This window comes from Elephantulus edwardii, unplaced genomic scaffold (assembly GCF_000299155.1).
Source record: "Elephantulus edwardii isolate Elephantulus edwardi_28Jun2011 unplaced genomic scaffold, EleEdw1.0 scaffold00072, whole genome shotgun sequence".
In the NCBI taxonomy this organism is placed as follows: Eukaryota; Metazoa; Chordata; class Mammalia; order Macroscelidea; family Macroscelididae; genus Elephantulus; species Elephantulus edwardii.
The window spans coordinates 3,260,978-3,281,427 of record NW_006399822.1 but is presented as its reverse complement, the minus strand read 5'-3'; the positions used below and the strand labels follow the sequence as shown (position 1 = coordinate 3,281,427).

General features: G+C 57.2%; 1 protein-coding gene across 1 annotated transcript in view; it reads right to left on the bottom strand.

Annotated features, from left to right (window-relative positions):
- Window positions 1-20,371, bottom strand: part of SLC38A8 (solute carrier family 38, member 8) — a 25,036-nt gene extending 4,665 nt beyond the window's left edge. Inside the window, exons 1-11 of the mRNA XM_006888879.1 lie at window positions 20,212-20,371; window positions 20,024-20,107; window positions 18,368-18,441; window positions 15,595-15,719; window positions 14,744-14,856; window positions 13,996-14,186; window positions 12,324-12,522; window positions 8,743-8,881; window positions 7,040-7,141; window positions 4,675-4,732; window positions 1,177-1,291 (exon numbers count right to left, since the gene is read on the bottom strand). Coding sequence (XP_006888941.1) covers window positions 1,177-1,291; window positions 4,675-4,732; window positions 7,040-7,141; window positions 8,743-8,881; window positions 12,324-12,522; window positions 13,996-14,186; window positions 14,744-14,856; window positions 15,595-15,719; window positions 18,368-18,441; window positions 20,024-20,107; window positions 20,212-20,371 — 1,360 coding nt within the window. The remainder of the gene's footprint in view (window positions 1-1,176; window positions 1,292-4,674; window positions 4,733-7,039; window positions 7,142-8,742; window positions 8,882-12,323; window positions 12,523-13,995; window positions 14,187-14,743; window positions 14,857-15,594; window positions 15,720-18,367; window positions 18,442-20,023; window positions 20,108-20,211) is intronic.
- Window positions 20,372-20,450: the final 79 nt, after the last annotated feature.

The window sequence follows — 20,450 nt, the reverse complement described above, 5'->3', positions numbered from 1 at the left end:
GCCGAGATGCTGGACCTTATACCCACACAGCGAGGGCTCCTGCGAGGGAGGAGGGAGGCCAGGTGGTAATCAGAGAACGCTGGGGTTCCATGCCCACATGCCGAGGGCTCCCCGCTCACCGCCCCATGGACCTTAGGAGTCTGCTGGCATCTGGGAGCATTCTGTTTCCCAGGATTTTCCCGCCTGAAGCCTGCAGTGACTCTGCCTCTGACTTGGAGCTCAGAGAGTGAGCTGGGGGTCACACCTGTCCTCCTTATCTGCTGAGCCAGGTGGGCCTGGCCATGGATGGGCATAGAGCCTGCTGACTGCCACGTCCCGTTCCTCGCCAGTAAAGCCAGGCTGGCCTGCAGGAGGCGGGCACTGACCTCGCTTGCACTGTGTCTGCGGAGGTGGATGGACCTGCACTGACCGTCGGCTCTTTGCAGAGCTGGGCGGATCTGCTCTGAAGCAGCACTCCAACACCATAATGTCAGTTCTACTTACAACAGCTAAAGACAGGCTGACAGCATGCCCATTTTCCAGATGAGGAAAACCAAGACCAACAGGTCGAGTGCTCACAATTGCCCAAGTCCTTCACCACCGCTAGTATAACGCTGCCTCCTGGTGTCACCCGCCCTGTTCTTAGACCTGCCACCTCTGGCTAAGGGCTGTCGCTCTTGTCAGTGCAACACTTTCCGAGGGACCAAGATGCTGCTGACTCCTGGACCATCTGGGTCATGACCCTAGGATGATAAGGACCTCCTGGCTGGGTGGTCAGTAGCAGTTCTTCAGGGGACCCCAGGAGTCTGAGGGTGTCATGGCACATGTGCTACAACTACCCAGGGGGTCCCAGCGTCCACTCATGGACGAAGCCAATGGAGTCTGGGAGCTGAGGCCAAGCACTGACCGGCTGTGTGGGCCTTGGTCCAGCAGGGGGTCTCTCTGAACCAGTCTTGTGCCCTGTGAAGACCTTGCTGTGAGCCCCCAGGCCTACCCCATCTGTGGGAAGGTGAGGTACACAGCCCCTAGATGCCTCAGTGCCCATCACTGCTGACGGTGGAAGGGTGAGGGTGGGAGGAGGTGAGGGTGAGGGGTCAGGGTGAAAGGGGCCTGGCCACAAGCTCCCCGACTCCGCACAGCCTGTGTCCTCATCTCTGAAGGGGCGCTCCCATTCCCCTCTCCCCCAGGAGGCCTCACCTGTCAGCGAGTAGATGAGGCAGCAGGCCAGCAGGGACAGTGTGGAGACCAGGGCCCAGTGGGCGAGGCGCTGATCACGCATGCTGCAGTAGATGGAGACCGCGGCCTCGTGACACTGGGGGGAGAGCACAGGGCGCAGGCTGGACGCTGGGCGTGGGGGGGCGGCTCAGCACAGCCCGGGGACTGCCCGTGTCTTCCAGGTGGGAAGCACAGAGGAGGGCCCATCACAGGACGTGCTCTGGCCCCACCCTTCCTCAGGTAGGGTGCCTGGTAGAAGGTGAGCAGCACCCCAGCCTGTTCCCCTTAGATGCCATCACACCTCCCGACTCAGTTACAGCAGCCCCAGGGGATATGCCGGCCTGCTGCCACTAAGAAGGCAGAGGGATGGCTGCCCTGGGGCGGGGCAGTGAGCTGGACAGGGCCCAGGGAGGCTGGGGGGCGGGGCGAAACACAGCCCTAGGTCCCAACTAGTGATGTCACCTTGGAGCACAAATACCTCCGTGTGCAACTTTACCATGATAGAAGTCCTTGCAATGCAAAGCCTCCGTAACCCATACTGAAATCTTACCCTTTGCAGAGTATCATGGTATCCCCATCTGCTTCAAATGCAATATGAACACACATATACACAAAACCATGTAAGCAAAATCTTGCTGAAGCTTATTAAAAAACAGCTAGAACAGTACAGCAACAGGGAACTGCCAGAAATTGAAGCCAGAATTAGAAGGGGCCATGGCACCAGAGATATTACTGATGTTAGATAAATCCTACCGGAAAGCAGAGAATACCAAAAGATACCTGTCTGTGTTTTACTGATATGCCAAAACGTCTGACTGTGTGGATCACAACAAATTATGGCCGATACTGAGAAGAAGCGAAATCCCAGCGCACTTGATTGTGCTCACGCAAAACCTAGGCCAAGACCACGCAGCTGCTGTCTGGCTGGAACAAGGGAACACCGCATCGCCCCCTTACCTGGGGTATGCGCTGGTCACACGGACGCTACAGCACCGGCTGGCAGAAAGGTTGGTGGCTGGACGCCACCAGCTGCTCTGCAGGAGAGATGAGAGGCTCTGCCTCCCTCAAGCCTTCTGGTCTTGTAAGCCCTGCTCTGTTCTGCAGAAATGCCTGGACAGCAGAGCTCTGCTGGGCTTTCAGTCATGCCCGGATCCCAACAAGGCCGGGTGGTGCAGGGGTTAAGTGTTTGAGAGATGGAAGATGTCAAGTCACTCACTGGCTCTGCATAAGGCAGGCCTGGCAATTGGGGTCAGGCTCGTTTACAGCCAGGTAACCCCCGCGGCTCCACTCTGCCGTCCGAGGGTGCCCCACAACAACGGGCCTTGTTCCGAAAGGGAGCCTGGTGTGCAGGTCCCACCAAGACTCACGGGCTGGGAGTGCTAAGGGCTCCTGGGGGCTCAGGGGACTCCCAGCCCACCTCTGCTCATACCCCACACTGACAGACACTAGACTCCCAGCTCACCTCTGTCCGACCACTCTCCAGGCCCCCCGGGGGTGAGGCCAGGCCCCCTCAATCCCCAGGCTCTGAGCACCTGTCCTCGGGCACAGTCAGGTGGATGCCAGGGCAGAGCACGTGACAGCGGGAGAGCAGACATGACCCCAGTGTCCACTCATGGAGGAATGGACACACAGCATGGTTTGGACACCCAGAGGGCTCGGGCACGAGGGTGAGGTCCTGGGGACTGAACACGATGGCCCTTGACCATGCCAGGCTGAGCATACACACAGTGGTCCCGTTTATACGGAATAGCCGCCCGCTGCCGTCCAGCCCAGCTTGACCCACGCGAGCCTGGAGGACCAAGCAGCATCGCCCCGGACTGTTTCTGAGCCGGTCATCCTCACAGACACGGCCTCATCTGTCCCGTGGAGTGGTTGGTGGGTTCGAACTGCTGACCTTTTGGTCAGTAGCCAAATTCGTAGATTAGGCAAAACCACAGGAGCAGAAGGAAACCTGTGGCTGCCCGGGGATGGGTGGCTCTGGGGGGATGGCTAAGGCATGCAGGGCTTCTGTTTGAGGGTGATGAGAACACTGTAATATTGATTGTGATGATTCTACACAACTCTAATTGTTAAAACTATTCAGTCAGTCACTAAGCACATGCCAGCTGTGGATCCGAGGGGGGCTGGGGGTGGGGAGGGCGCCCCATTCCCCCCACCCTACTTCCTACCATCTTCACCTGCATCTGTTCACCACCCTATCCCCCGTGTAGGGCCAGGGGCCCTAGGAGTTAGTACACAGTGCCCCCCGCCCCTCCCTTCACATCACCCCCTACTCTCCACCACAGCATCTGTGTCCTTGGAAACCACAGCCTAGGCCTTGGTTGCCAGGAGAAACGGCGGAGGGAGGGGGGCTGAGGCAAAGGTAAGGGGTGGCCCCTTAGTCAAGGGAGCTCAGAGCAGCCCCCCAGCCAGACAGCATCACTCAGGAGGGAGAAGAGTAGCTCTGCAAAACCCGAACAGCTGACAGAAATCACAGCTTGGGATCTTTCAAAATATTGGGTGTGGGAGGAGGGATGCAGGGAACTCCAGCCAGGCACGCTAAGCCCCGAAGCGATGTAGCAAGTGATTTCTGAGGAGGAGAAATGGAGACATTTCAGGATCAGAGGAGAAAAAAGGGTTGTCAAGGAAAACAGGAGACGGTGAGCTGAGCAGACCCGGAGCGGAGAGGGCTGACGGCAGGGAGGATGTGGGCCTGTGTGCCGAGACGCGGGAACCTGCTCTGTGCTGGGCAGCCAGGCTGTGGGCGGTGTGGGGGCAGCTGTTCGCAGGAGAACCAGACCTCAAAATAAACAAGGGGGAGCAGCAGAGTTGAGGGGGCTGCAAACCTCAAGGAGGAGTAACAGGCGGGGGCCGAGTGCAGGCCATTAAACTCACCCTCTTCAGGTGGACCTTCCCTTGTACAACAGACCCCTCCATGTGGCAGACCCCCTGTGCAGGGCACACCCCCTCAGCACAGGATATCCCTCTGCAGAGCAGCTCGCACTGCCATGCTCCTCAGACAAGCCCAGTCTCCATCGTCCACCACCTCCCTCCCCTTCACTGGCGGTTCCTGACAGGCTCCCACCCTCTGAACCTGCCCCTCCACCGAGATGACAGGCCCCTCTGCCACTGCACGCTCCCTCCTCCGTCCTCCTGCTGGCCACCCCTGTGGATCCTGCCCCCGCACACCTGCAGCCCCTCTGGACTGTAAAACCAGGCCCTGTGTGTGACTCAGGGGTGCCCCAGGTCTCCGGGCGACGCTCCTGGAGGATCGTGTAGGGAGGGGTTGAACCCCTACACATGACCCCAGTGCTAGTGACGGCTGTCTATGGGGACGTGGTCCCAGGTTCAGTGGTAACTCACGCCTCCCCGAGCCCACCCCTGGGTATGGAAGCTGTGCATGAGGACAGTTAGGCAGGAGGTGGACACCCTCACACCCCAGGGAGCGGGTGACACAGCCAGGCTTCACCGCACGAGGCTGCATCCTGGTACTAAAATTACCTGGAATCCGAAGCAGATGGTGGGGAAGATGCTGAACATGGATGTCCAGGAGGAAGGGCTGCAAATAGACGGGAACAGGTGTCAGTGAGCAAAGAGTCAAACGCATAACAGCCTCCCACTCAAGAGAGCAAAATCTGAGAGGTGCCAGGCTGTCAGCGTAGCGTGACTGAAGGATACGGCGCCTCCAAACTTCCCAGAGGGTCTCCGGGGATGTGCAGCTTCACAGACGCATCCTCCAACCTCAGAGTGACTGGTGAGTGACAGCAGTCAAGTGCTTTAACCACTGTGTCACCAGAGCCCCCCTTTAACCAAAAACCCAACAGAAACATTGCTGGAATTGACTGCCATGCACATGACCCCGCAGGACGGAGAACTGCCCAAGGAGGCCCATGGCAGACCTCTTCACACAAGCAGGCCGCTTCATCTTTGTCCAACAAAGCAGCTGCTGGGTTAGAAATGCCAACTTGGTTAGCCGACGGATGCTTTAACACCTGTTCCACCTGGGCTCCTTGGAGAGAGAAAGCACACTGCTGGATGCAGCAGGCTCTGCATACATCCTCGCTGACACTGGGCAGGGTGACCTCTCGGCGTGGGGCTGCTCTAGCTCTCTCTCAAGGCCGACCCCTCTAACCTGACTCCCTCTAGCAGGGCCTGGGGCGAAGATAGGCAGAATCTGTCGGCCAGGTCCCCAAGATCGAAAGGACGATCTAAGCTCCTTCTGACTACTCTGGGGGTGGGGGTAAGGGGCAAAAACTTCAGGCCTCTTAGTGGTCCCCATGCCTCCAAAGCTAACACCCAGGAGTCCAGCACCTCCTGGGGGTCGTGCAACACAGGTGAGAGTAAAAGTGAGCCCCTGGCATAGCTCTTTTCTTGTGGTCGGCAAGTGACAGTCCTCCCCATTGAGTGTAGTTTTGCGACTTTTGAAAATGGCTTTTGTATCCATTGCCTTAAGCCCCCTCTGGGGGCATGGTCTCCAGCTGCCTCAACTGCAGACACATCATCAATAACTGTGGAGACAACGTAAGAGAGCAAGCTGACCAGACTGGAGAGACTGTGGCAAGGTGTGGCCTGAGCGAGCCCTGGAGTCAGAGCCAGAGGTAAAGGCTCTGCTTGCCGAGTGACTGAGGAAGAGCTGACTGCTATGAGACAAAGCTTGCTGGACAACTGAGGGAAGCAGTGGCTTCTTCCGTTTGTTTTACTGGACTGGACCTGGACATTCACTTGTTGACTGAGGCACTGTGTGAACTAATTGAGGGATTGTGTCTTGGCTTGGGACTACTGTTTACTAAATCTGGACTTTCGCTGTGTGATAACCCTATGCCTCTCTACAGTATTTCCCTAATAAACCCACAACTGTGAGTTAAGTAACATCTGTGAGTCAATTTGCAGTGGACATTGGACCTAGTGATTTGTACAAGTAGGTGCAGGAGGTGGAGGCCATGTGGGGCCTTGCAGCTATTTGCCTGGTCCTGTGGGTGTTGTTGATGGGGACAGTGCCCCTTTGGAGAGTTAACTGTGGTTGGACTCAGCCATCCCCATGACGCTCTTTCTCCTTTAACAATGAGCACAGGTTGGTCCTCAGAAGGTTGTGTTCCACCTTAGATGGCAAAGGGGATGGGGCAGACTCAAGTGAGATGAAGCTCATATTGTGAGGTGATCGTGGACTGTCCAGGTGAACTCAAGTGTGACCACGTCAAGTCCTGAGAGGAGATCTCTCCTGGATGTGGATGGAGGGAGATCTAAGCATGGACGCAGGATCAGAGAAAGGATGCTTGTTTAGAAGGGGAGAGGGGGCCAAGGTGTGCAGGCTGCATCGAGAGGCTGGAAAAGGCATGGAAATAGATTTCTCCTGGGGTCTCCCTAAACTTCAGGAGGGGCCAGTCCCACCCACACCAGACTTTAACCTGGAACCCAATGGCCTCAGGGAACAGAGAGTAAGTGCAGAGTTTTAAGCCTCTGAATGTCTGTTGCTCTATGACGTGGGGACAGGAACCCCGGCCGCCAGCTCTTGTCTGTGCACCTGTGGTGCCCTGACCAAGCCCACCTTCCTGACCACTGGCTCCACACCCAGGAACCATTTCAACATCCTGTCTGAGGCTCAGGTGAAAATTTGCAAGTCATCCCTGGGCCACCTGCTCATCCTTGTCCATGTCCCCATGTTCAGTCCAGGATCGGACAGGACCAGGACTCCATAGGAGGGAACTCAAGACCCAGTGTCCCCATGTCCAGTCAAGAACAGATCCAGGACTTCCCAAGAGACAGCTCGGCTGTCTTCAAGTCCCAAGGACTCGGTTTTCCAAGGACTCCACTGCTGCCTCCCCCATGTCTCCCCACAATACGGCGATGAGTTGGGCCTTAGACTCACCTCTGTGAAAAGTGGGGCTCCTGAACTAGGCCCGAGGGCCAGCGGTAATAGCGCACCACAATGACCAGGGTCAGGTAGCAGGCGGCCAGGGTGCCTAAGATGCTGGAGACAGAGACAGAGAGAGATGCACACAGACATCACAAACACACACACAGTGTTAGGGGGCAGCCAGGTAAAGGACAAGCATACCATCATCACCCGGGAACGGAGACCACATCAGGCGAGGCCTCGGAGTTGCCCACGGAGGCTGGCACACGGGCTCTGCCCTCACCGAGGACAGGCCTGCGGTGTTCCCAATGGGCCAGGCAGCCGCAACACTGCAGGCCGAGGACGGGCCTGCGGTGTTCCTAGCGGGGCCAGGCCCACAGTGAGGATGACACCCGCTGTACTGGACATCACAGATGCTGCGTTCCTTGCAAACCAAGGTCTGCACAGCCCTGTGGTGAGCCCAACAGCACGTGCTCACTCTGTATCCAGGTCCTCTTCGGTCATCCGCACAGTAAGCACTTCAAACCTTTTCATCTAGTATTGTACACTGAAAAGGAGCTCTGGTGGTCTAGGGGTAAGAAGCTGTGCTGGAAACCCAGAGGCATGTGGTTCGAATCCACCAGCTGCTCCGAGGGAGAAGGTTGGTAACCTCTTCCCACGTGATTTACGGCCTCTGAAAACCCAAGAGAGCTCAGTCATGAGTGGGTTCTCATTTAGGGGCACAGACCAGCACCGCCACAGCACACTGAACAGACTGCAGTAGCATCCACACCGCTTTTCTGTGCTCTGGAAACCCAAAACTCATTTGACTACACTTGCCGTGCTGGGGTCTGAGAAGGAACCTATGTGTCTGCAGGTCACTGGTCAAGAACCTCCATCTCCCCACACGTCCCCCACAGGGTCGCAGATGGTGGCTAAGCCAGGACACCGGCTCAGCCCCGGCCGCAGAGGGAGAGACTGGACCTGACTGGACATGCTCCACGGGCCTCTGCCCGCCATCCTGCGTGCCGCTCCTCAGTGAATGGAACACATTGTGTTCACCACACCTCATGGGAGGGGTGACTCCAGCGGGCTGAGCGGTCCTGCCAGGTGTCACCGAGTGCCAGGTGTCTGTGCCAGAACACACCTGGGACAGTTCAATAGCAGCAGCAGCAGGTGATGACGACAAGCGTCATTTTCCTTGTAGCCCATCTATCCTTCCCACCTGTCCTCTGTACAATTCCTGTCTGACCGTAGTGGTGACGCCCTCCATAAGTCACTCACTGCCATGGAGCCTGACCAGACTCCGTGCTGACCCTCCAAGAGGCTTTCAGAGGCTGTCGGCTGAACGAGAGGCGACTGCCCATCCTCCTCCCGCGGAGCACCTGGGGGATTCAAACCCTGTGCCTCTGGGTTGGCAGCACAGCTCCTTACACTAGGCCACCAGAGCTCCTGGCTAAGACCCAAACCAGGGGCTGTCAAGTCGCCCTCAGCTCTTGGCGCCCACAAGCGTCAGAGGAGAGCTGCACCCACAGGAATCTCAGTGGCTGATTTTTCGGTGGATTGCCAGGCTTTTCTTCTGAGGCACTCTGCTCTGGGGTGGATGAGACCCCCCAGCCCTTTTGTGAGCATGTGACCTGTTAGCCCACCGCACGGCCCAGGACCCCCGGCTCAGCTCTTCTCCGGGTGGGCACCCATGAGTCGCTCGTCAGAAGGGCCTGTGACGCTCCACCTACCTTGTGTATTTCTGGAAGCTGATCTCCCGTGGGGCAGACAGAGGCAGGATGACCAGGGTGCAGAGCAGGGTCAGGGTGAAACGCTGGTCCGTGTACCAGGGCTGTGGGGTCAGCGCACCGGGCAGCAACAAGTCGAACACTGGTGAGGGCAGAGGACCTGCTCACTCCAGGGGCCAGGGTGGGCCTTGATGTTCCCAGCAGAGGATGCTGTCTTCAAGTCGCCCATGCCCAGTGACTCACCCTCCATCTGTCCTCCCCACTCCGACCGCTGGCTTGCCTGTGGAAAGGCCCTGCCCTAACTCCCCACCCAAGACACGCCCACACTGCCCTCCCCATCCCATCTAACTGCCTGTAGTCTCAGTGTGTGAAGTGTCCTGGCCCTGGGCGGCCTCAGCACAGCCTCAGCATCCTTCCTGACACAGCACACCAGCTGGCCAGTGTCTGCACGGGAGCTCAACTCTGCCAGGCCCTGGCAGACAAGGGTGATCGCATGTCCCTTCACCCACCAGAGGTTCCGAGACACCAACCTCGGGGCTTTACAGGTGAGACAGGGCCTCTCCAATGCTGCCGCTCTGTCCCATCAGGTCAAGTTCAACTGCTGCAGCCATTAGGAGCCTTTGTGTCAACTCCAACTCACAGTGACCCGATGAAGCACAGATCTGAACCTTGTCCTGCCCTGCACCAGCCTCAAAATCTCTGACACGCTCGAGCACACTGCTAGCCGGTCCTCGGTCAGTGAGAGGCTTCCTCTCTGTCGCGGACTCTGATATTCCCCGCATGACGTCTTTTTCCAAGAACGGTCCCTCCTGACAACATGTCCAAAGTCTGTGAGGTGGAGTTTCACCGTCCTCACCTGTACTTCCTCCAAGAGAAATGTGTTTGCCTTTTTTGGCAACCGCCATGGGATATTCAGTACTCCTCACCAACTCACAATTCAAAGCCACCAATTCGCCTTCAGTCTTCTTATTCATTAGCCACCTTTCAGATACATAAGAAGCGACTGGAAAGATTACAGCTTGGATCAAATGCATCTTAATCTTTAAACGACACAAAGCTTTGTGGCACCCAGGAGAGGTCCTTGACAGCAGATTTTCCCAATGCAGCAGGTCTTTGACTTCTTAGCTGCTGCTACCATGAGTGCAGACTGTGGATCCGAGTAAAAGGCAATCATTGACTTCCATCTTTTCTCCGTCAGGACGCCGTCTATTGGCCCAGTGGGGAGGATTTTGTCTTCTTGATGTTGAAGACATCATCTTGAATGCTGGAGACTTGGATCTTCTTCAGGAAGTGCTTCCAGTGAGAGGGCTCCTCATGGACAAAGATGGTCACACTTTGTCTTCCATACATTGGGCATGCTGTCAGGAGGGAACAGTCCTTGGGGAAAATATCACCAAAACAGGGGGAAAGGTGAAGGGTCAGAGAAAGAGAGGAAGCCCCTCAAGGAGACAGACACAGTGACTGTACCAACGGACTCGAGAGTATGAGACCATGAAGAATGGAGGATCAAGCAGGTTCAGACGTGCTCTTTACAGGGCTGTTATGAGCTGCAGTCAACTCCACAGCACCTAACAACAACAACTAAGAAGACAGGCAGAACTACCCCAAAGGTGGTCATCTTCACAGGAGCAAACAACCAGATCATTCCCCAGGGATCCTGGGGGTCCTGACCCCCAATCTCTGAGTTAGCAGCTGAATGCTTGTCCACTGAACTATCAGCAACCAGACGCTTTTAGTAAGAATCCCACAGCCTTTCCGCTTCGTTTTAAAGGACAGACAGACGAAACAAAGCACAGAGCACCATGGGAGACCTTAATGCAACCATATCAGTAATTTCACTCCAATTTTAAAGTCTAAACACGCCAATTATAAGCTGGAGCTGTCAAAATTAATTAAGAAGGCAAGACCTGACCATATGCTGCCAACACAGAATGCATTTTAATGTCTCAAGGCACAGTGAGGGTCAAAGGAAAAGAACAAAGAGAAAACCAAAATCCAACAACAGACAGGTTATAAGGTGATCCGTAACACTAGGGAGGCAGGCAGTTAAACCAACCAACCACAGCAGAACAAAAGGCAGCATCTGCTCAGGAACAACGTTCAGGAAAGTGAAACGAGAGAAGGATGGATGGAGATCAGCGTCACAGGGAGGCAGTGGGAAGAGTGCTGCTACATCTGGGCAAATGCAGGGATTGTCACAAAACAAAAGGCATATAGATTGTTGAACAGAAAACCCATCTGCACTGTAAACTTTTATTTCAGAAATAATAAAAGGTAAAAATACGGTAAAAAAGAAATCATTTCATATGAGTTGATGCAAATAAGTTAATTTTTATATCCCCTTAAAAAATACCAACCACACACACACAAAAGGCAAAGCCCAAACCTAGACAAGCACAAACCGTAAGGATGGTGACACTGATAGCAGATGATGTTGCTGTCCGGGGCCGCGAATCAGCCCTGATTCACGGCGACGCTGTGAACAGCAGATCTGCACGCTGCCCTGTCCTGTGTCCTCCTCACACCACTTGAGACATTCGGCACATTCCTACGTGCTCCAGTCCGTCCCGCTGAGCACCCTCCTCTCCTCTGCTGACCCTCCACCTTTCCCAAGGACTGGCCCCTCCTCACAACGTGCCCCGAGTCTGTGAGATGAAGCCTGTCTCCTTGTTTTGAAGGGGCAGCCCGGCTGCACCTCCGCCGAGGACCCTGCTCGGCTCTTGGGGCGGGCCCTGGGACGTTCCGGGCTCTTCTCCACAGACGCCGGCCTGAGCCGACCTCTCAGCATGCACGGGAGTGGTGATGGTGACCGTCTCGCGGACACTGAGTTAGTGAACACCTGCGCCCGAGAGGACGCACCAGGTGAGGGTCCCACGAGGCTCCGGCCTTGACATTTTCATCAACTGGTCAACAAACACACCTAATGGGTTTTGGTTTATAGACAGGTCACTTGATAGCATCAGCAGCTCTGAGGGAGGAAGACGAGGTGCGTGGTCCCATGAGGCTTCCAGCACTGGAAACCCTCCAGGGCCACCGTGAGGCAGGACTCAGTGGCAGGACCCAGGCGGGGTCTGGGGTGTTCACACACTGTGCTCCTGACCCGCTCACTGAACTCACACTGAGGCTGTAACCCGTGACTGAATGAAGCCCCTGCAATACGCGTATTCCCCCCACCAGGCCCATCACAGGCTTCTCATGCCCACAAAGACCAGGCAGCCCTTTGGCTCTGTGCTTGGGGTCACCTCAAACGGTGGCATCACCACAAAGCACAGAGAAGGGAAAATCCCAGTGCAAATTGTGCAGCATGAATATTTAAAAAGAAAAAAGTAAATAAAGTTAACAAGGGAAGGGGAAGAGAGGGGTAGGGAGGAATAAGAGCAACAATTAATCAATGAAAAGCCAACTTTTTTGTCAACTTTCATTGAAGTCACAATTGAAAAAAAATCCCAGTGCAAGATAAGGACACCTGTCCAGTCTGATAAAGGGACAGCACCCTCACTCGCCTCAGCCTGTGCGTACGAGGTGAACACAGCACGCTGTACCGGCCTGTCTGTTGATGCCCACCGCAGCCCCTTGGCACTCACGCTTCTCCAGCTGGTCCCCAATCACCCTGAGGAAGGCCACGGAGATCATGAGCAGGTTGAGGATGAAGCAGGCCTCACACAGCTTGCCCAGGCCGGGCCCGCACAGCGCACGCACCACGCCCTGGTAGGTGGGCTGGCCGCTGACCGAGGCTGCGTAGCCCAGGGTGAGCAGCCCAGAGACCAGGAAGACCAAGGAGACCTGTGGGTGAGATGACCAGTCAGAACACGCGGCTGGGGGCCCCCGGTGTCCGGCCAGCCCCCGCTCACCTGAGTCCTGCTGTCTCTGGTTGTGCTTCTGCGACTCTGGGATGCCAACCATCCTGCCCCATTGTATGAATGTGACATCAGACCCCCAACCTCCACCTCCATACCCAGCTGTGTAGGTGGAGAGGCAGGAAGAGGAGCTAGTGGGGGGATGGATTAAAGGGGGCACCCTCCACTCATGGTGGGAGATCTGGGCACAGAGGCCTTTCCTACTGGAGTCCCGGTGGTGCAGTGGTTAAGGTCAGTGTTCAAGCCCACCAGTCGATGGGGCAGTCCTTACTGCCCTACAGGGTATGAGGCTCAGAAATGACAGCATGACAGTGGGGTTTTGTTTTATTTTCACTATTACTCTTCATATATCCACTCTTTCAGCTTACATCTTTCCCCAACATTTCTCACAAAAATTTTCACACTTATAAGAAATGCAAAAGACTTTTTTGGTGAAGAGGTATGCACCCACTACCTGGATAGGACCATGTACAGGCAGACCTGCACCGCCCGTCACCTGATCATCGCAGCACCCAGCACTTATCTACCACTGGAAACCACCTTCTTTGATGACTGGTAGCCTGTATTCAAGGACCATGAGGACAAGACCACATGATCGCACTCAGTCCCAGAGCCAGGCCAGCACAGAGCAGGCACTGCTCTATCCCAGGGACGGTGATCCTGGGAAGTGGTGCTCCCAGACAGACTTAAAGGCCCGTGGCCCATCAACCATTAACGTCCATCAGCTCCACGCAGGCGGTCACTGACCACGGTAACGTGTCAGAGCATGGACTGCAGGCTGCACAGCTCGGCTGGACCCAGGCAGGGTGCACAAGAGAGTGAGGCTGGCCCTTCTCTGCAGGAGGAGGTGCAGCCTCGGGTGTGGACAGGGACGCAGGCCTCACCCCCGAGGCTGTGACGGCCTGCACGTGCGCACACACTGTGTGTTCACGTGTGCCGTGTGCACACACTCAGGTTCTGTGCATGTGTGTGAGGTATACTGTACGGATGGTGCCGGCTCCGTGTGGACATGTGTGTGGACACGTGTACAGGTGTGCCGCGCAGGCACGTGCGTGACGTGTGCACTGTGTGCACATGCTCTGTGCGTCTGCGTGGTGTATGCTGCATGCACGTGCCCGGTGCACGCGTCACCTCTGACGTGCACACGGGGTTTCAGATTCAGCCGAGAAGCTGAGACCAGCAGGCAGAGCAGCACCCGGCGGCCGCCCACACACGACTCCTGGGACGGAATGTCAGATGGAAGTGCTGTCCGCACTGTGCTGGCCCTGCCTGCAGCGCCCACTCTCTGCCTGCTGGACAGTGGGTCGGCCTCCTCCTCGCCAGCAGGAGGAGAAGAAAGCCCGGACGTGGGGGTTACAGTTAGGACCACCTGGAAAGCAGCCCCCGGCCCAGCACTCACCAGCTCCACCAGGAAGGCGGGGAGCAGCCCGCCAGCGTGCTGGAAGGCCCAGGGGAAGTTGAGCAGGCCGGCCCCGAGGGAGGACTTCATCAGGATGAAGACGGCCCCCAGCGACGACAGGCCCAGGGGGGCCACGGCAAGGGGCATCTTCTCTGTGAGGCCCCTGCGCTCTTGGGGTTGCTCCTCCATGGCTACAGGGAACAGAGGGACAGCAGGTGTGTCCTGAGCTGGACAGGCCTCCTTGTGACCTGTCTGCCTCTGCTCCTCTTCGTGTGCCCATGACGACAGCCCCGTAAATCAATGTCCTCCCACCCCAGTCTACAAAAGTATCTTCACGTGGGCCTTTCACTCAACCCTGAGGTTCTCCCCTCACTTCCAAACGTCCTCCCTGCACCCCTTCCCCACCGGCACGCAGGTCCTCACCGTAAGAGGAGGACTTCAGGGTAAGAATCGAGTCAGGATCCCTCTGGGTGGGCCGGCTGCTTCTCTGGGCTCCAGCAGGGAGGGAGAAAGAGGACCACAGCCCTTCCACGTGGAGAACAAGTCATTTGTTCCTAGGGCCTTGAGGGCGCAGATGTCACATACCAACTCCTCCTCGGGGGACAGGGACAACAGGCCGGGCTACCTGACCAAGAGCTCCGAGTTTTAAGACTTCTGGCTGGGCTGGGGCTGACTGAAGTCTTAAGATTCCCTCTCTGCATCCTGGTGGGGCCCCTCCCCGGGGTGGGACTTTCTCCAAAGCCCTCACCCCCGACCCTGCAGCAGTATGGCAGGGAGATCAGAGGGACTGGGGCCTTCCACTGACTCCCAAGGCCACTTTCTCGAGGCTTGTTCTCTGGAGATGCCTTCTGAGGCCCTGGCCTGATGAGGGGGCAGGGGAGAGAGCAGGCTCCTGCTTGGTGCCAACAGGGCGAGTGAGCTCTGCACTTCCTCGTCACAGGCTGCTGCTTCCCACTGCCTGCAGGTCCAATCACATCAAACCACCCAGCCGGTGCCTCAGAGCGACCAGGACAGTGTGGAACTGCCCCACCCCCACGGGGTTTCCAGATGCAGACAGTCCCACCTTCCTCCTGCAGTGTCCCCAAGGGTCCGTCAGTCGAGTGCTCGGCCAGTGGCTCACCCGCACACACACGTGGGGTCACGGGACCCCGGTGGGGCCTGAGTTCCCGGAGCCCTAACGAGCTCTCGGGAGGCGGACCTGCTGACCCACGGACCACACTTTGAGGGGGCATTACTGAAACCACAGCAGCACTCCCCATTGGCAACCTGGTCAGCACAGACGTCTGAATGCCAGGGATGGCCGTATCCCATGAAACGCAGCCTGCAAAGATGGCCGTGCTGTCAATTTGCATTTGGATCTGTTTGTTTCTGAAACAAGGCCAGTGGTTCGAATCCACAAGCTAAGGAAGAAAGATAAGGCTTGTCTGCGTCTGTAAAGATTCAGTCCTGGAGACCCTACAGGGCAGCTGTCCTCCATCCTGCAGGGCAGCTGTGAGTCAGGATTGATGGGCAGCAGTGGTCGCTTGTTAACACTCCCAGACAGGAGCCCAGGTGGCCCAGAAGTGAAGCAACACAGCACTAACAAAAAGACTTCCTCACCGCTCCGAGAGAGAAGACGAGGCCATCTGAGTCCACAGAGATGTGCAGTCTCGGAGACCTGGGGGCATCAGCCCTGAGGGTGGGTACTCGTGGGAACAGGTCTCAGCTCCAGCCTGCATCAGGATCTGTGGAAGGTGTGTGAGACACAGCTCCCCACCCAGCAGGTCAGAGGGCTGAGAACTGGCCTTTGCAAGGAGCAGTCCACAACCCTTAGCCACTGAGAACCATGGTCTCAGGGAAGAGCTCTGAGAACGCAGAGCCCAGAACACTCCTCCTCGGGTCCTCCTCTGCCTGCCAGCCCAGACCGACCCCAGAGGTCTCTTCCTCGCCTGGTCTGAGGCCTCAGCCCTGACACTGGTGACCTCCAGGGCAGACTTGGGAGTGAGACCAGCTCAGCTATGGTGTCAGCGACGTGTCACCTGCTGAAGCTCAGCTTCTCACATCCCGAGAGGATGGAGTTGGAGGGGGGTCAGGAGCTGAGGCACAGTGGCCTCTGTGAGGGTCACTGTGATGGGGCTGCCTAGTGGAGGAGGTGCTGGTACCGTGCCCGACCTACAGGAGGGAAGGGGCTCAGGCAGGACCTATAGCTGACTCACTGGTCACAGCTGGCAGTGACAGACCCTCACAGCAAAGCCTCCCTGCACCCCAGCCCTGCCCGACAGGCCCCCCCAGGCCTCGATAGGAAGCGCTGGCTGTGGAGATGAGGGTGTGAGTGAGCGGTCCGTGGGAGAGTAGACTTCCCACGACAGGTCACAGAGTTTCTGCCACGTGCTCACTTCCTGTGGCTGCGGGGACAGCCTGCCACACACCTACAGGGAGGCACTTCCTCACCGCCTCCAGCTTCCAGGGCTGCTGGTGGTCCTTGGCTTGTGGCTGCATCACTGCCACCTGCCTGTCTCTATGTGACTTGCCCTCTCCTGTCCGCTCCTCTTATAAGAAGGGTACTCGTTATATCTAAGGGAGCTCTGGTGGTCTAGTGGATAAAGAGCTGCACTGCTAACGCAAAGGTATGCGGTTCAAATCCACCAGCAGATCCTGGGGACTGAGATGGACACCCTCCTCCCGTGTGATTTAATTTACTGCCTTTGCACACCCGCTGCAGGGGCAGCTCTGAGTCTGATCCTCCTTGCTGGGAAGGAGCTGTTCTCCTTTAGGCCTGGAATAATCTAAGGCACTCTGGTGGCTCACAGGTTACCTGCCGAATCACTGCAAGGTCAGAGGTTTGAATCCACTCGCTGCTCTGAGGGAGAAAGGCGGGCAGTCTTCTTTATGAGTTACAGCAGAAGGAGGGTTATTCTGACCTGGAAGTGACTCCACAGCAGTGGGTCTGGATAATCAAGGCTGCTTATCCCTGGAGGTCTTTAACTTCACCCCACCTGCAAAAAACTAGCTTTCTCCAACAAGGCCAAGTTCGTAGCTTCTATGCCTCATGTTCTCAGCTATTCATTCAGCAAACACTGAAGGATGGAGTCCCTCCTGTATACTAGGCCAGGGACTCAATGAGGCATCAGACAGACAGAACAACAGCCGTGATGCAGCTTATCCACAGGGGAAAAGGAGGGGACTGGGCCTCCAGGGGAGAGGTTTGTGCCCCAAAGGTGAAGGGAAGGGACAGGCTTCCAGAAGGTGGGAGATGGCACACAAGTGGCCAGGCACAGGCCAGAGCAGCACTCCAGGGAGGGCCCACATGTCCTGGGCCTGTGGTCAGAGGCCCAGATAGCTGAGATGGTCTCCTCGAAAGGTCCCCCTCGCCCTGGGTCTGTAACTGGGCCAGTGAACTTGGTGCACCATTGTTGCTACAGTGAGGCTGTCCTTCAGGTCCACCTTCTCCACGGCCTTCTGTGAACACCGAGGTCATGATGAGGGTGGTGCTGGCCCAGCCTGGAAACAGACAGTAGAGGGGCACACACCTCAGTCCCTCCACACCGGACTTTCCCAGGCAGTCACATGGACACAAGGAGATAAAGTCGGCTGCTGGGGCTTTGGAGTGCCTTCACCTCGGCTTCTTCGGGGGCTGGGGCCTCTGGCCACCCACCAGCAGGCCTCTCATTAGCTGCCCATTAGCACGCATGACTTAGAAATTGACTGGTGGGCTGTGAAATCCCAGGCAGAAAAGGGACCCTGGCCGCTGAGCAGGCTTTGATGTCTGCGCTCTGGGGGCAGCCAGAACTGCGTGACCCTCACTGAGCTGTGGGGAGGCGCCTGCTGGGTCCCATCAAAGGCCTCCAGGGCCACCTCTGCTCAGGCCCAGACTCTAGACTCTGTGGAGCCTTTTGGGGGTGGCTAGGGAGGTGGGGAGGAAGACAAGGGCGGAATGCTACCACTCTGCCTGGCACCCACACCCACGGCTCCCAACCCAACGGGGTGCAGGCAGGGCAGCCCTGAGTCCTCATGAAAGGAGACCCCCGCATCCAACTTGCTAAGAGAGCTCTGCAGATGCTGTGTTTGTTACAAATGGAAGTGGCCACTCTGGGCCCAGCAGGTCTCTCAGCCCCAATTTCCCAGCAGCACGTGCTTCTTCACACTCTCATCCTGCTGTTGACTGCACACAACAGACGGCCGCAGACGTCAGGGCAGCTGTAGTACGTGTTGGGGGAGGAACGGTCCGGTCGACGTGACCTGCCCTCGCAGGACTGTGGTCTGGGCCCCCAGCCGCCTCTCAGGCCAGCTGTAGCTCCTCTTGGTGGGGGTAGTGAATTCAATGAAGCCAGGTCTAACAGTATTCTGTGCACCCAAGACTCAGGCGTCTTCCTCCTCGATCAGCAGTGCCCACTTGGCTGTCCTCTTTGGTCACTTGATCCCCGTTCGTGAAGGCTGGCATCTGCTCAGGCTGATGTGCAATGCCTCCTGTGGGGCCGAGCCTCAGACACAAACAGGCCAGGAAAAAAAGAGACGCAACAGAACTGCATCAGGATGAAACACATCCGGGCTTCACAGGGCAGCCTCGAGGGAGAAACGCTGACCCAGGAGGGGGAGAGGACACTGCACACCACTCACCTGGGAGTTTGAATCTGCAAGAGTCAGACAACAACATCAGTGAAAAGGCAAATCACTCAACACAAAAACTGGTTTAGAAGAGATTATGTCACCACAGGAAGCCGCACGTTGGGAGGATATAAAGGTTCAGGGTCACAATAAACAGAGACACAGGCAGCCAGCCCGTGGGAAGATGAGCAACACGGCTAAGGTGTCGGGGCATCACCGACGCAGCGCGACACGAAACCATCTGGTGGTGGTGTGTGCCGCCGAGTCAGAACCAACTCCGGAGTGACCCTCCGGCACGGCTCACGTGTCAATCACAGGGTAGGGGACTGCCCGTCTTCCCTCGGGGTGGCTGATGGATTCACACCACCCTCTGGCTAGCCAGCATAACCTATTACCACCAGGCCAGCAGGTGCCTTGAGTCCACCAGACACACCAAACGAGTGCTGGGTAGGACGTGGAGAAACCAGGTGGTGCTAGTGGGGAGGGAGAAGGGCGCAGCACTGGGGACGTCTTCCTCACACAGTTAAATGCTGACCATTCGGGTCCACTGCTGGCCAGACACTCCAGAGACATTCCCTCCACAGGGACACTTCTACGCCACTGGCAGCTAGCTGCCCTGTTCCTAACAGCCAGAAAGTGGGAACCGCGCCAATGGCTATCGGCGACTGGGAGGACATGGGCAGCTCCTGGCGACGGGGCCTGTGACCTCGGATGTGAAGTACTGACATGGGCACCAGGCGGAGGCCCAGCCTGACAACGCTGTGCTAAGTGAAAGAAGGCAGACGCAGAGGGCCCCAGGGTATGTGACTCCAGGGTCAGCCGCAGGGGCAGGAGCAGGACACCACCAGCCGCTCCTCAGGAGGAAGACAAGGCTGCCTGAGTCCATACAGACCCCCAGCCCTGGGGAGTGCGGGGTCGTCCTACTCCGTACCTCCAGTCACTGCTGCCACGTCCTGGCAAGTCAGAACCAGCTCACGGGCCCACAGCTGACCCTCCAGAGAGTTTTTAAGGCTGTCAACGGCACCGGAGGAGACAGTCCCTCTCACCATCCGAACCGTGAGCCCTGGAGTTGGCAGCACGGCGCCTCAGCACGAAGCCACAGAAGGCCCTTCCAGAATCAACTCGCAGGCAGGGGTTGGGGGAAAGGAAGGGTGGAGGCGGGAGGCGTCAGACAGGTTCGGGTTTCTTCCGGAGGACACTGGGAGTGTTCTGAGATCCCACGGGCAGACTAACCACCCGCCCTTCCAGCAGAACCCCCCCCACCACGCAGAACGATCGGCGGGACCACTGGGCAGGCCCAATGCAGAGGTGGGAGAGGCGGAGGAAGAGCCAGCCACACCAGGACGTTCAGCTTCATAAAGGTAATGCATATTTATTGAAAACCGTCTTCACCAACAACGGTGAAGTCAAGATCCCGATTACAAAATGTGATGGCGGTCGGTACTTATAAAAATAGCGCCCAGGTCCACGCCTCGCAGGTTGGTGCTGGCTTCCTTCAAGTTCGCCTGCCTGCGCAGCTGGGGTTCACCTTGTGACAACAGTAAAAAAACCGCATTCCGCTGACTGAAAAATAGCTCTGCTTCCAGGAGCGCGAGTCTCTAAAGTGACTTTTCCAACAATAAATATAGCAACCAGCCTCCCCAAACACGTGCTTGGCCGGGCTGGTCCGAGTGTTCAAAAGTGTCCTCCGCTCGGGCCAGAGCCAGGTGGCCTGGGATACGCTCCTGGTCTTTGGTGCTGCTCCGTGGGGCGTCCCCTCCAGCTGACCGCTCAGTCCCTCCAGCTGGGACATGGCTCCACTGGAGAGGCCGAGGGAGCCCAGCCCTGAGAGGAGGGGCGGTGGGCTGGAGGGGACTCCAGCATGCTGCCTG